The sequence below is a fragment of the Diadema antillarum genome, unplaced genomic scaffold (genome assembly GCF_040938485.1).
Source record: "Diadema antillarum isolate AM-2024a unplaced genomic scaffold, OU_Dant_1.0 scf00000011, whole genome shotgun sequence".
In the NCBI taxonomy this organism is placed as follows: Eukaryota; Metazoa; Echinodermata; class Echinoidea; order Diadematoida; family Diadematidae; genus Diadema; species Diadema antillarum.
Window position 1 is genome coordinate 205,166 of NW_027270900.1, and position 12,785 is coordinate 217,950.

The 12,785-nt window shown below is 37.6% G+C and overlaps 1 protein-coding gene across 1 annotated transcript in view; it reads left to right on the forward strand.

The window, feature by feature from the left end:
• Window positions 1-12,785, forward strand: part of LOC139720422 (plexin-B1-like) — a 55,804-nt gene that overhangs the window by 2,105 nt on the left and 40,914 nt on the right. The window contains exons 4-14 of the mRNA XM_071631786.1: window positions 509-663; window positions 1,549-1,663; window positions 2,946-3,079; window positions 4,545-4,727; window positions 5,235-5,328; window positions 5,994-6,230; window positions 7,533-7,721; window positions 8,359-8,578; window positions 9,553-9,695; window positions 10,433-10,554; window positions 12,298-12,363. Of these exons, the coding sequence (XP_071487887.1) occupies window positions 509-663; window positions 1,549-1,663; window positions 2,946-3,079; window positions 4,545-4,727; window positions 5,235-5,328; window positions 5,994-6,230; window positions 7,533-7,721; window positions 8,359-8,578; window positions 9,553-9,695; window positions 10,433-10,554; window positions 12,298-12,363 (1,658 nt within the window). The remainder of the gene's footprint in view (window positions 1-508; window positions 664-1,548; window positions 1,664-2,945; window positions 3,080-4,544; window positions 4,728-5,234; window positions 5,329-5,993; window positions 6,231-7,532; window positions 7,722-8,358; window positions 8,579-9,552; window positions 9,696-10,432; window positions 10,555-12,297; window positions 12,364-12,785) is intronic.

The following is a 12,785-nucleotide window of genomic DNA, read 5'->3' on the forward strand; positions in this document are numbered from 1 at the left end:
TCATAGTTAAGGGAAATCAGGAAGCCTGATTCCAATTGTTCAAAACTTCCATTTTTTATTCAGATGTGATTGTAGCAAGTATACTGTTTGTTTCTGTTTCATTTCAGTTTGAGTTTTCTACAAGAAAGTCATAATAAAAAACAAAACAAATTGTGTATGTGTGTGTGCGCAAATAACTGACTAGTAAAGGCAATATATGTTTGAATATGTTTTTGTGTTTGTTTTTGTTTGTGTTATTTTTTTTGGTGGGGGAAGGGCATGATACATTAAGATTCTTTCCTGAAGATAGTGACAGGTGTTATGCTCTGCAATGTACCATTTACAGAGACTACCAGCTCATACTTACTACCTGCTGTGTCTGTTAAATACATGCTATCAGTTCAAAAATACATGATGTGGCTTTTATTCCATATTCTGCTTAGGCTATAATGCAGTTAAAAGAAATTGAATCAAGGGAAAAACAGCTGCTGTATTTGAATTGAATCGACTTGTGTCGTTATGTGTGCAGTTCTGGCCAACATCTGGTCCCATGGAAGGCAACACCAGAGTGGAAGTCTCTGGAACAGACCTGGGCGTTTCTTTCAGTGATGTAGTCAGTGTAATGATTGGTGATTCAAACTGCTCCCTGTCGGGCATGGAGGACTTTTACCAACCAGGTCTGAGGTATGCGATGTTACAACATAGCAGGTCTTAATTCTTTGCTTCCAATGCTTCCAAATATTTCTAGACTACAACGAACTTGAAGATGTAGATACTTTAGTTGGTAAGAACAATTGCTATTCAGCTACACTTCAGGTCTCCACTGGGTATGATGATGTTTGTATTTTTTAGATTTTCATGGGAAATATGCCCCTGAGAGACAGTTTGATTAGATATAGCTTTTAAACAATAACGAGAAAAGTGTAAAACTTTTCATGAATTGGATGAATGATAAAATAGTTAGACGATGGTGATTTCCTGTATGGGTACAGAAAAAGTCATGGTGGTGTTTGATTGATATGTTTCTTTAAAGTTTTGTCCCAGTAAAAATCACTGATTTTTTTTTAATGGATTTTTTTTTTCCCCTCGGCTAAAAAGAAAACCAAAACTATGTTACAAATACCTTATTCTACTCTGTCATCTGAAATATTGGAAGGCAATGTCTTCACAAGTTTTGAAAGAAAATCAGTCATTTGATCTTTTTTTTTTTTGGGGGGGGGGGAGGCGGAAAGTAGAGGGATTTGAAATTGATGATATACACCAAAGATGCTTTATAAGGAATAGGCTATTCAGATTTACCTGTAGGATACATGTACCATTTTGTGAGAAATCAGTCAGAGGCAACACGAAATAGACAACATTCTTCTATTTTTTTTTTATATCCCTCAAATTATCCTTGATTGGTTGTCTTTAAACTCTGAATTTATTCAAAGTAACCTTAAAAGAAGAGAAGTGATAAGTACCAGGGTTATTAACATTCATGTTAACATCACATTTCCCCAAGATTGTACCTACTTTCCCTTTAGCTATTGAGTATTTGAATTCATGTCTCTTATGGCTCTCTTGCAGTGTTAGCTGTCTGACTGCTCCTGGTGCAAGGCACGAAACAGGCCGTGTGACAGTCACCGTGGAAGGGCAGGGTGCCAACCGACAGGCAACCAGCAGCCAGGCATTTACATACACTGTGAGCATGGGACTGTTGAATCATGCAACCACAAAACCATGTGTACTGTGAAATATGTTCCCCTCATGCACAGAGCGGCATGCATGATGCATAGACTTGTCATCATACTCTGTTGATGTCTGTCAGAGTAATTAAGGAGTCATTAAAGGACAAGTTCACCTTCATAAACATAAGGATTGAGAGAATGTAGCAATATTAGTAGAACACATCATTGAAAGTTTGAGGAAAATCGGACAATCCGTTCAAAAGTTATGAATTTTTGAAGTTTTTGTGCAGTAACCGCTGGATGAGAAGACTACTGCAGTGTGTGAATAACTTAGATGTCACATGCGTACAACAGTATAAGGAAAATATAAAGAGAATTTAACAAAATTTCATCTTTTGAAAAAAGTACACATTCTTCCCCCGACTCGTTACCGACAGATGTTATGGGTAATATTATTCCCCTTGCCTTTAGAAAGAGGCAAGTCAAGTGCTCTTTTATTATGCGAAACAAAGTGAAAATATGTTGAATTTTCTTTACATTTTCTTTATACTGTTGTACGCATAATACTCACAAGCTGTAGTAGTCTCCTCATCCAGCGGTTCCAACACAAAAATTTTAAAAATTCATAACTTTTGCATCGATTGTCCAATTTTCCTCAAACTTTCACTGATGTGTTCTACTAATATTGTTGCATTCTCTCAATCCTTATGTTCATGAAGGTGAACTTGTCCTTTAAAAGAGGGAACATGTGTGAAGTGAAGGCCAGTAGAGTGTATGGTCAATTTCACTTGATACCTAACTGGAGAACTATTTATTTATGTCGATGTAGGGCAATTTGTCAATCAGTTGTAACTGGAGAACATTTACTAGGAATAGGGATAGAATGATACAATTTAATGAAGACTGGCTGATTATCCTGAGGTTGCAGTCATTGATCTAGAACCCATGCAAGTTCTTGGCAAATTTTGTATAAGATTTTGCAACATGATAAAAAAAAGCTGAAGCAAAGAATTGCTGTCATAATGTGATTCCTTGAAAGGTCAGGTCACAAACAAGAAAATTCAGTACTCTTCAAAAGACGCAGCTTACATTCTGGTGAGGACAGGTGAATGAATGGAAATGCCACACATTGCTTTTGATCGTTTTGCTTTTGTGTTTGTTTATCTAAGGAAGGCTGCAAGCAGTTCATCCAATGCTGAGAAGTTTTTTAGTAAGTTTTCAAATCAGTCTAGGTATCTTTTATCATTGCATGCGTGGTATAAATATAACATTTCATGCTTTTTACCATTTTTGCAGGATCCCATGATCCAGCATTTTACACCAAGGATGGGGCCAATGGCAGGTGGAACGGAGGTTACCATCACAGGTTCTCACTTGGGCTCTGGAAGGCTGCACAGCGCACACTTTGGGGATGTAGAGTGCAATATAAGGTGGGTTTGAATGAAACCGTGATACTAGAGACCTCATGTTACATTCTATGTAGATGTTGATATCTTTCATCTTGTCTTTTAATAGCAAAATGGAAAGCATTTGGCCTGTGAAAGACTTTTTTCCCCATTTTGTGTGACCTTTTAGAGATGATTGGATCTAGTTGAATGACATTGATACTGATTTCTATGGCAGTGTTATGTAGAGGTCAGAATCTTCCCCTTGTTTGGGTTGTCCGATTAGAGCCATTAACACTGCAAATTTTGTAAAGTGTCGGCAAACAATTGCCTATCTGGCAATAATTATAATATGTAGATACTTCTTGTGGATTGTATGCCATTTTATATACATCATAATATGCCTCAAAAATTTAGTGTGAAAAGCTCTATATTAAAATGGAATTTGTGTCTTGATTGTGTGTTGTAAAGAAATATTGTCAATATCTGTATGACATTTTGACCAGAGATTCATGCATAGCTTTCACTGTGAACTGTACCTATCCTTAACTCTTTATGTACCATACTGTAAAGCCCTGTGTGCCACATTATTTTGAGACAGCAAAGCAAACATTCTGTTTTTGAAATCTATGTAACTTTCATAGATTCTTGTTACCCTGGGCATTTAACAGCAAAGTTGTAGAAAAACTGCCAAGCTTTGTTCAATGTGAATTGCACAACAAATCTGTGATTATTTTCTTTCGATTGACCAGTCGCTAAATCATTCATAGAGCCACGACTCTTGCACATGAAACATAGACAGAAACTTAGAATTTACTAAGAAATCCACTAGGGAATACCACTTCATAGTCAATCCCCACATCAAATGCAAGCTACATGTGACAAGACTGGAATCGTGAGAAACGCTTTCAATGTACTGTGGCATTTGGCGATTTATCAATGGGTCTGGGCGGGTTTGTGGGTCTTGATGGGTTTGTGCGTTCGAGCAGAGTATGCGAACTTGGCATGCCGTCAACTGAGTCAGGCATGCGAACGTGGCACATAAAGAGTTAAATATGGTGTGTTATTCATTCTGGCATTACTAATACACACACACACACACACACACACACACACGCACGCACACATACAACTGTATGCACGCACAGGTACACATGTGTTGGCAAAAGTGCATAAAGGTTACTCACTCTGCTGTCATTTCTACACTACTCATCACCTATAGTACCAGGTACATGAAGAGTACATTCACAGCTGCATGATGAATGTAGCATATTTCATGTCAAGGTCACTTATCAAAATACCCACAAAATGACTACAGGCTCTGTGGTTATATCCTTTCATCTTGTGTGGGCAACCGCAAGCGCTCTTGCCGCAGGAAAAAAAAAAAACATCCATGACAGCACGTGTCAAGATGGATCACCGCCATGATCGAATGTTCGGTCAATGTGAACCACTCATAGCACGTCACGTATGCTACTTTCAATCTCTGTTGTCACATTCACCGTGTCAGGTTCGTCAATGAGACCACAGTCCTGTGTGAGACGGGGCAGAGTCGTGCTGTCAGAAATGAGACCCTGCGCCTCACCATAGATGACTCGGCCGTGAGACTCTCTGAGGAGAAATTCTCCTTCCTAGCCAACCCCCAAATACTCAACTTGAACGACCCCAGCTTTGATAGAAGATCCATTGCAAGGTATGCTTTGTCAACTCCCCCCCCCCCAAAAAAAACAAAACAAAACAAAACAAAAAAAAATGATAATGAGAATGATGAAATCAAAAAATTGAAATAAAAAAAATAAAAAAATAAAAAGAAAATAATTTTAAAAAATATAAAAATCATATAGCATAAAATGCCATATGATATGCAAGTAAAATTGATAAAATGCAGCAAGTTTAAAGAGTGAGAATAAAAATGATGTATTGTACAGGTAGCTTTTCTGCAGAAGAATATCAAGTTGATGTCATATAGTGTGTAACCTATTGCCTTGGTATTCCCTTCATTAGTAGTCGAAGATGAGTGGATCTCTGAATCTCTGAATTTTGCAAGAATAAAAAAAAAAATCAAGCCTAATATCATGGTTGTTTTGGTCACAGAAATCAGTTTCCTCAACTGCTTCTCTTAAAACATGACAGCTAGAGTTGTCTCAAGTGTGCTGGTTATCTTATATTTGTGCTGTTCCATGCTTTTTGGATTTCACAGTGGAGGAATAAACATGGTGGTCGTTGGTGAAGGATTTGACTTGATCCAAGATCCCATGACTGTTATAAGTTATGGAGGTGCCAGTTCACAAGAGGTATGTTTTTTTTTTTTTTTTTTCAATCACAGACCTTGCATTGCCCTTTGATGAAGACTGAATATTAAGTTCCATTGGATAGCTCAGATATGAATTTGTATTATTGTTCACATATAAGCCGTATATCATAAGATAGATATATATTATATATCTTTTGTTTTTTGATAGATTTATTAAATGCACTGGAGATGCAAGCAGTATGTTTCTCAAATTGTTTGGATTTGTTATCATTGACAATTCAATTTAAGCAACTTTATTAGACTGAGGCATTTTGTACAGTCTTCATTTAGGGTGTAATGAATTCCATTGCAGTTTGGTATTACTGTGTTAATATTGTGTAAGATTGATATGTGAAACTTTGACTGCAGAACATCAACAACAAAAGAAAGGTCATAATTGGCGTGATTTGCTTGGACTTTAGATGAATGGAGAAGGTTGTTTCCACTTTAAAATTGTCATAGCTGATCTAGTGATGGAAACTGGCAGATGGGAAACTTAAGAAAGCATATTAAAGCAGATGGTCTGTTTTAAGTTTTTACACATGCTAGACTAGTTTGGGTGTGAATATTTGTATGTTTTGTGAGTGCTGTGGAATACATCCTGGAAGTCTGGCAAGACAAGGATGGAGAAAGGTTAAGAGATGGGTGCTGTCTTCCACCACACAGGTGTGCTCTGGTAATGATTCCGTCTTGGTGTGCCCTTCTCCGAGTCTCCCTGGACCCGTGTCTCAGAGGAGACGTCGAGATGTCAACTCCCCAGTGCAGGCAAAGCTGGACTTTGACTTCGATGGATTCGTGATAGATGGTGGGCTGTTGACGTACTACAGGGATCCAGTGTACTTCAACTTCAGCGAGACAGACATGATACTCAATGTGAATCCTGTGGTGCCACTGACATTGCAGGTACAGTCTGTACATGTATGTCAGATTGCTAAAAGACCTGTAAAAATGGGACTAATAGAAATAAGCTTTTAGAAAAAGGAGTAAAGCTTCCCGATATATTGCCTTTCGTTTTGTTTTCGTTTTTCTGTTTTATGATTGGGTCATGTAAACTTGTTGACATAATTTATTTGAATTTGATTTTGTGTGTGTGTGTGTGTGTGTGTGTAATAATTTAACCCTAACCAGGCCTGGCTTTTTTGGGTGTTCCCCCCCCCCCCCCCCCCAGATCTCGGCTGTCGCTCGCGCAATCGCCATGAAAATTGGCACATACATTACCTGTGGCGTAATCTACCATCAGAAATTGAAACTCTTAGAATCCTAATTTTTGGTGATAACATTCTTTGTAGCATTCCTAACAATGTACATGAAAAAAAAATCTGGTATCAAAATCAATTTCTTATGTATTTTATTGTTTTATAAATTTCTTATGTATTTCTTTGTTTTTTCGACCTTCTGTTTTATCATTTTTTTTCTCAAAATTTATGACAGAACCTATTTGAAGCATAATTATGCTAAAATTAATTAGTTTCAGCCCATGAAAGTTAAAATAATCATATCTTTATGAATAAGAAGAGAAAACTCCATTAGCATAGACTTTATACACAAAATCATGTTTTTTAGCCATTTTCGGTCTGATAGGCATGTATAAAAGGTCGTGCAGCGTCGTAATGGTATGCACGATTTTCGCGAAAATGGTGTCAAAAGATGCGCGAGACTTGAAAGTAAAAAGTCAGCGAACGGCGTGGTCAAACAATTTTGTGCGGTGGAGTAGTCACAAAAAATGTCAAGGGGGGGTTGATTCAACCCCCCCCCCCCCCCCCCAAGACAAAAACAACCCACCTTTAAAGTATTCCAGTGTGGAAGGTGGATTTAGCAATCTTTAACCTGTTGAGGAGAGTCTGATTTTGCTACAAGACGCATTTCCCATATACACCTTCCCGAGTATACTCGGGACTCATCCTCAACGAATTGGTATTGTATCAGTTGGAAGGACCTATTCTCATTGTATTTTGTTGGCAAAAGGTGTAGCAACAGCCCTGGAGGTGTTATGTTTGCTGGTAAAGTACAGTACTTGTACTTACAATAAGGTTTTACTAGTTTCATGGTCTTTCATTCATTCATCCAATAGGCATCCAATACATATTTTTTCAAGAAATGGCCTATGACACACACTGTATAATATTCAATTGAGCTCCACACTGAACAGGTATGAAACAATAGGCATTCAGATACATTTGACTTTTTATTCACCTCTTTGTACAGGGCGTTGGACTTAATTTGGCAAGTGACAAGCATGATATTCAAGTCCTGATTGGTTCAGATGGTAGCTGCCCTGTGATTCTGCTCAATGCCACTCACTTGAGGTGTAACTTACCCATTATAAAGCCTGGTCCAGGAGACTACACAGGTACCCTGTCTCCAGGCCCCAGAAGGAGTCTACCAGCAGTCGTAGTAAGTTTACAATTCCTGACAGATTTGCCAGAGCAGAATGAAATATGTCAAGTTAGTTCAAACTCAAGAGCCTGCATATATTCTGTAGTTTAATGAAATTATTTTCAAAATATTGATTAGTTTTTCTTTCATGTCACACCAGTTTAGAAGAAGATACAACTGCTTATATTTTTTTTTTTTTGTCTCGTACAAAAGAGGAATACTTTTTTACTGTTGAGCTTAAGGTGATGTAAATCAGACTCATCACTTTTGAGTCTTTTTAAAAAGAAAATACTGTTTGTATTATATTTGTTTTATAGAACAGCAGCACACCTATACCTGTTCTGCATGATGTGGAAAGACGATAAACTAGCCATGGGTAGCAATGTGGCTACTGGCTACTGGCTAGTGGCTATGGTGTGTAACATTTGATGATCAGTAATAATGGCTGTTTTTTTTTTGTTAAATATAAACTGCATGTGAAATAATAGATGAAGCTACATTAATAAGCACAAAATGAAATATTGAATATTAAGTTTTTCTATTAAAGTTGCAACCTAAGAATGCATGTATTGAGATATCACCACATTCACTGGCTATTAATTGCAATTATATGACATGTTTATCATTGTTTACCTCTCCCTTTCTCTATTATAAGGTTATTAATGGCAACCTAGAGTTCCAACTGGGCTCCCTGCTCTATGATGATGATTCTTTCCCTGCTTACATCATCGCACTGGTGGTGATTCTCATCGTCATCCTGGTCGCCATGGTTATCGCCATGGCGTTGATGTACAGGAGGAGCCAGAGCAACGTCAGTAAGATTGCCCGGCAGCTCAGCGCCATGGAGCTCAAGATTCGCCACAAGGCAGACGCAGGTGAGCAGCTCAGGAGAGTGTCATACAGCAGCACCCACATATGCACACCGTGGATCACTGTCACAAATTTTACCCTTATTGTGTTTGCCAAAAATGGCCCCCTCGCTGGAGCACTTTCTATACCAATGTGCACAGTAATTGCCAATGAATAGAGATTATGAAGTCCCCCTTGTCATTATTATGTCACCATGGCCCTCCTGTTGGACGGAGACACATTTGTATACCTGAGTGGGCTTGCTACGTTGTAACTACCGGTATTCAACTTTATGTAACACCTAAATAGATCCTTGTTATATAATTGGTTGTTTGACATTGATCATTTGTCCCATTTTACTATTACATCATAATTTGTGCAGTTGTGACTCCATTTACTGTGCAGTCATGGATCCATGCCATTTGTTCCATTGCACGCACATCGAGAGCCCGGCACACTATGTATATATAATGATTGCTTTTGCAGTGTGCCTGCGATCAAGCAAATTGATTGACAGTACGCTAGCATATAGTGCTCAGCGCTCGCTTGATCACAAATTTGGACATTCTCTCTTGTTTCTAAATTCATCAAACATCAAATGACAAGTATCTATTTCTAGGTGTTTATAAAAGAAATAAATGTTTTTCATTCGTGCAAGGGACAAACTATTTCATTTGGTGAAAGATGAAATTATATTGATCCATTCAACTCAGCTGCACCTAATTGTATGGATCATTTCATCTTTCACCTCATGAATATTCTTTTTGTTGTACTCATAAATGGTAATTACTTTTTAGCACATGTGGTTAAGTATAGATGGATTACAGTTATCATTTCTGTTAATCATTCTTCTTTGTTTCCTGAATTTACACTGTATATGAAAAAAAAACCCTCATAATATGAAATTGAATGAATTCAACAGTTTTGAACAAAAAACACAAAATGAAATTGATTGAAATATGAAAACAAGCCTTTTAGGATGCCCTCTGTGTGCCCACAGTGTTTCAGGCTCTGCATGTTGACATGTCTGAGATCCGAGCCCAGGTTCTGCAACACAAGATGCCCTTTGTCAGCACCAGGGATTACCTCCTCAACATGATGTTTGCTGGTCTGGAGCACCTCCCACCAACCGCTGATCCTGAGGTGACCACACCTAGTGTCCTTGTGCATTTTACTGAAACCTTTGACCTGTGATGCTCTGTGAACAAGCCAATTGGAATTACATATCTTAGTTCTTTATTCCTATTTTAGCTGTGTGTTTTATGTTAAAACCTCCCAAGTGAAAAACAAAATCCCAAGAATATTATTTTTTGTGCCCTCAAATGCTTGCTACCAGATATTCGTATTGTCATCAAATAAAAAAGAAAGAAAGAAAGAAAAAAAGAAACAAACAAACATTGTCCTATTAAGTGGGTTTACTTTCAAACACACCCTACATTGCAAATGTGCTGTGTGTGATATACAAATTTACAGTTTCTTTCAGTAGTTTGAGCATTGGACAAATTGACTTTTTGAATTGTAGGTCTGTAAGAATTATTTCTGGTGTGTGTTTATCAAATGAGCATAGGTATGACAGTTTTGTGTGTGTATGTGTGGGTCTCTTTGTTGTTGTTGTTGTTGTTGAAAGAATTAGTGGAGCTTCAACTGGATACACCTTCAGAGGAAATTATGGTACGTAGGCCAGGAAGCAAAGTTGATTGCTTAGCTTTTAGATATAAATTTGAGAACAACAAAGTATTAAAGTTGTACATAAAGAATTCCACAGCTGATGCACAAGGTCCATAGAGGGCGATATTCAGCAATGATGTATCCCAAGTTACTGGTGTACACGATATTGATTATGAATATCTTGTGTCTATGTTGCTGTCAATTCTTCCCAGTATGTCTCAGAAAGTTTGGAGAGGGCCATGCTCAAATTCTCCCACCTCCTCGGCCAGAAGGATTTCCTGGTACGGTTCATCGACAGATTGGAGGAGAGGAACCTCCACAACAAGAGAGCCAGGTGAGAGAAGCCTGCTCAGGAAGGCCAGCCGCACTCTTACTGTTTAGCCCATATCATACCATGCCCAGTGACAGATTCACTTTGTGTTCATTTTAGTATGACTTTCTTCCTTACTCAAGTCAAAGGGTTAATCACCAGATTAGAAACACTTTTTGTTATGTCCATATAAAAGAAATGAGTTGTGAAGAATATGTAGTGGATGGATAAACTATACACAAGCAAAGTTGTAAAATAAGTTCTTCATACTGGCAGTAAATGTGATTGACCATGAGTTAGAACCACTATCAAGTCGTAATAAATGGTCATCTTTATCAAGTGATTCTTGTGTTTGTGGCTTTTGAACCTTGATTTAACCCTATAAAGCCCAAGGAGGGGCACATTGTGCCCCCCTACCAGATTTTCGTTTGCCACTCCTTCGCCCTTAATCCGATTTCAACAAAATTTGGTGACTTTTCCTAAAATCTTATTGCGAACATTTTGATATGTAATTTAGCTATATTTGATGTTGCTGGTTGCCATGACAACCATAAACTGTCAACCATGTCAGTCAGATTTTGCATCTTTTTTCTGTTCCCATTTCATTGAACAGCATTGCAGTGTATGAAATGGGTGTTTCTTGGCTGAAATTTGTTAAAGGAGCGAAATTCGAAGTAATTATGGTCCTGGAAAGTTTTTCTTGTTATTTCCTTTGTTTTTATGTGACAAAGGCATAAAACAATAGATATAATAGAGATAATTGAAAACAATAATATTTTGTAAAGATTGCCCTTATATTTTATAGTTATTTTGATTCCTTCACCCAAGTTATGCCTCTTATATCATTAGTTTATCATATTATCAATTGCAATCTCAAAATTCCAGTATTATGCAAATATGAAATGTCATAACTATACATGTACCCATCCCAAACATTTCATCTCAGGTCTCATAATGTATCATTATGTTGATATGAATAGCGCCCCCATGTGGTGACCTTGAGAAATTTCAACCATAACAAATAATAAAATTCCACTTGCTTATCATTTGTGGCAAATATGAAAATTATTGGTCTATACTAAGACATATATAATGGGGATAAAGAAATTATACAGAAAATCATGTTTTTAGCATATTTCCTATTTATTTCTTTATATTTTGGTAAATAGCGCCCTCCATGGGTGACCTTGTGAAAATTCAAATGTACAGTCATGTAGAGTATGAGTTACTCTACCCACGTGCCAAATATGACGATGATACATCAAATAATTAAAAAAAGTTATAGGGGGGGGGGGGCACAATGTGCCTGCGAGGGGTCCAAATAGCTTGGGCTTAATAGAATTAAGTAAACGTCTTGTCACCATGTCAGTATTATTTTCATCTTTGTATAAGCAGTAAATTTGATGGTTTGTGCTAAACTTGCAATTCTTTTAAAGTGAATTTGTTTGTAAATGGAGTGAAAGAAATGGTCTTTGTATTGTATTGTATGTATGTTTTAGCCATGCCATTTTGGTAGAGTCAATTGAAACTTGACACTCAACACCAGAGATACTTTGCCTCAAAAGCGATGATATTTGACTTTAGGTCTGACTTCGGGTACATTGATATGTGTTTTAGTCTAGATAATATGGATAGTAAGCAACCAAAGAGCTACTGCTGTAGCTCAAAGTGCAACTGATGGAATTAACTTAAATGAGAATAATCAGCTGCAATGCGCAACAGTGATTACAAGAGACAGAATATAATCCATTTCTTTATCTCCTTCAGGGTCAACTTTGCTTCACTAATCACAGTCATCCTGGTTACTGAGGGAAAGATGGCCTATCTCACCGAGTGAGTACTATGTCACAAACCCAATACAGGAAACTGTACTGAAAGTGTCAGCATTATCATTACAATGTATACATTGTATTTTGTTAACCCATTGAAGATGAGTCCCGAGTATACTCGGGCAAGTGTCTATGGGAAATGCGTGTTGTAGCAAGATCCTGTCCTCATTGGGTTTAAAGTACATAGTGTCCTTCGTGTGTGCAAGTGGTTTGCCAAATTGTCTTGTATTGCATATTGTGTCTCGATGTACTGCACTCTGTGCCAAGTCTTATGCAGTGGTCATCTATGATAGACCATGAGTGGTCAGTGTCATGCACCCATTTTCAGTGTGATTGACTGACCACTCAATGTAGGTTTTGCTCCACCTTTTTCAGAACAGTAAAGCGTGGCCTTCCTAGAGATACGAACTGGTCATTGTCCACAAC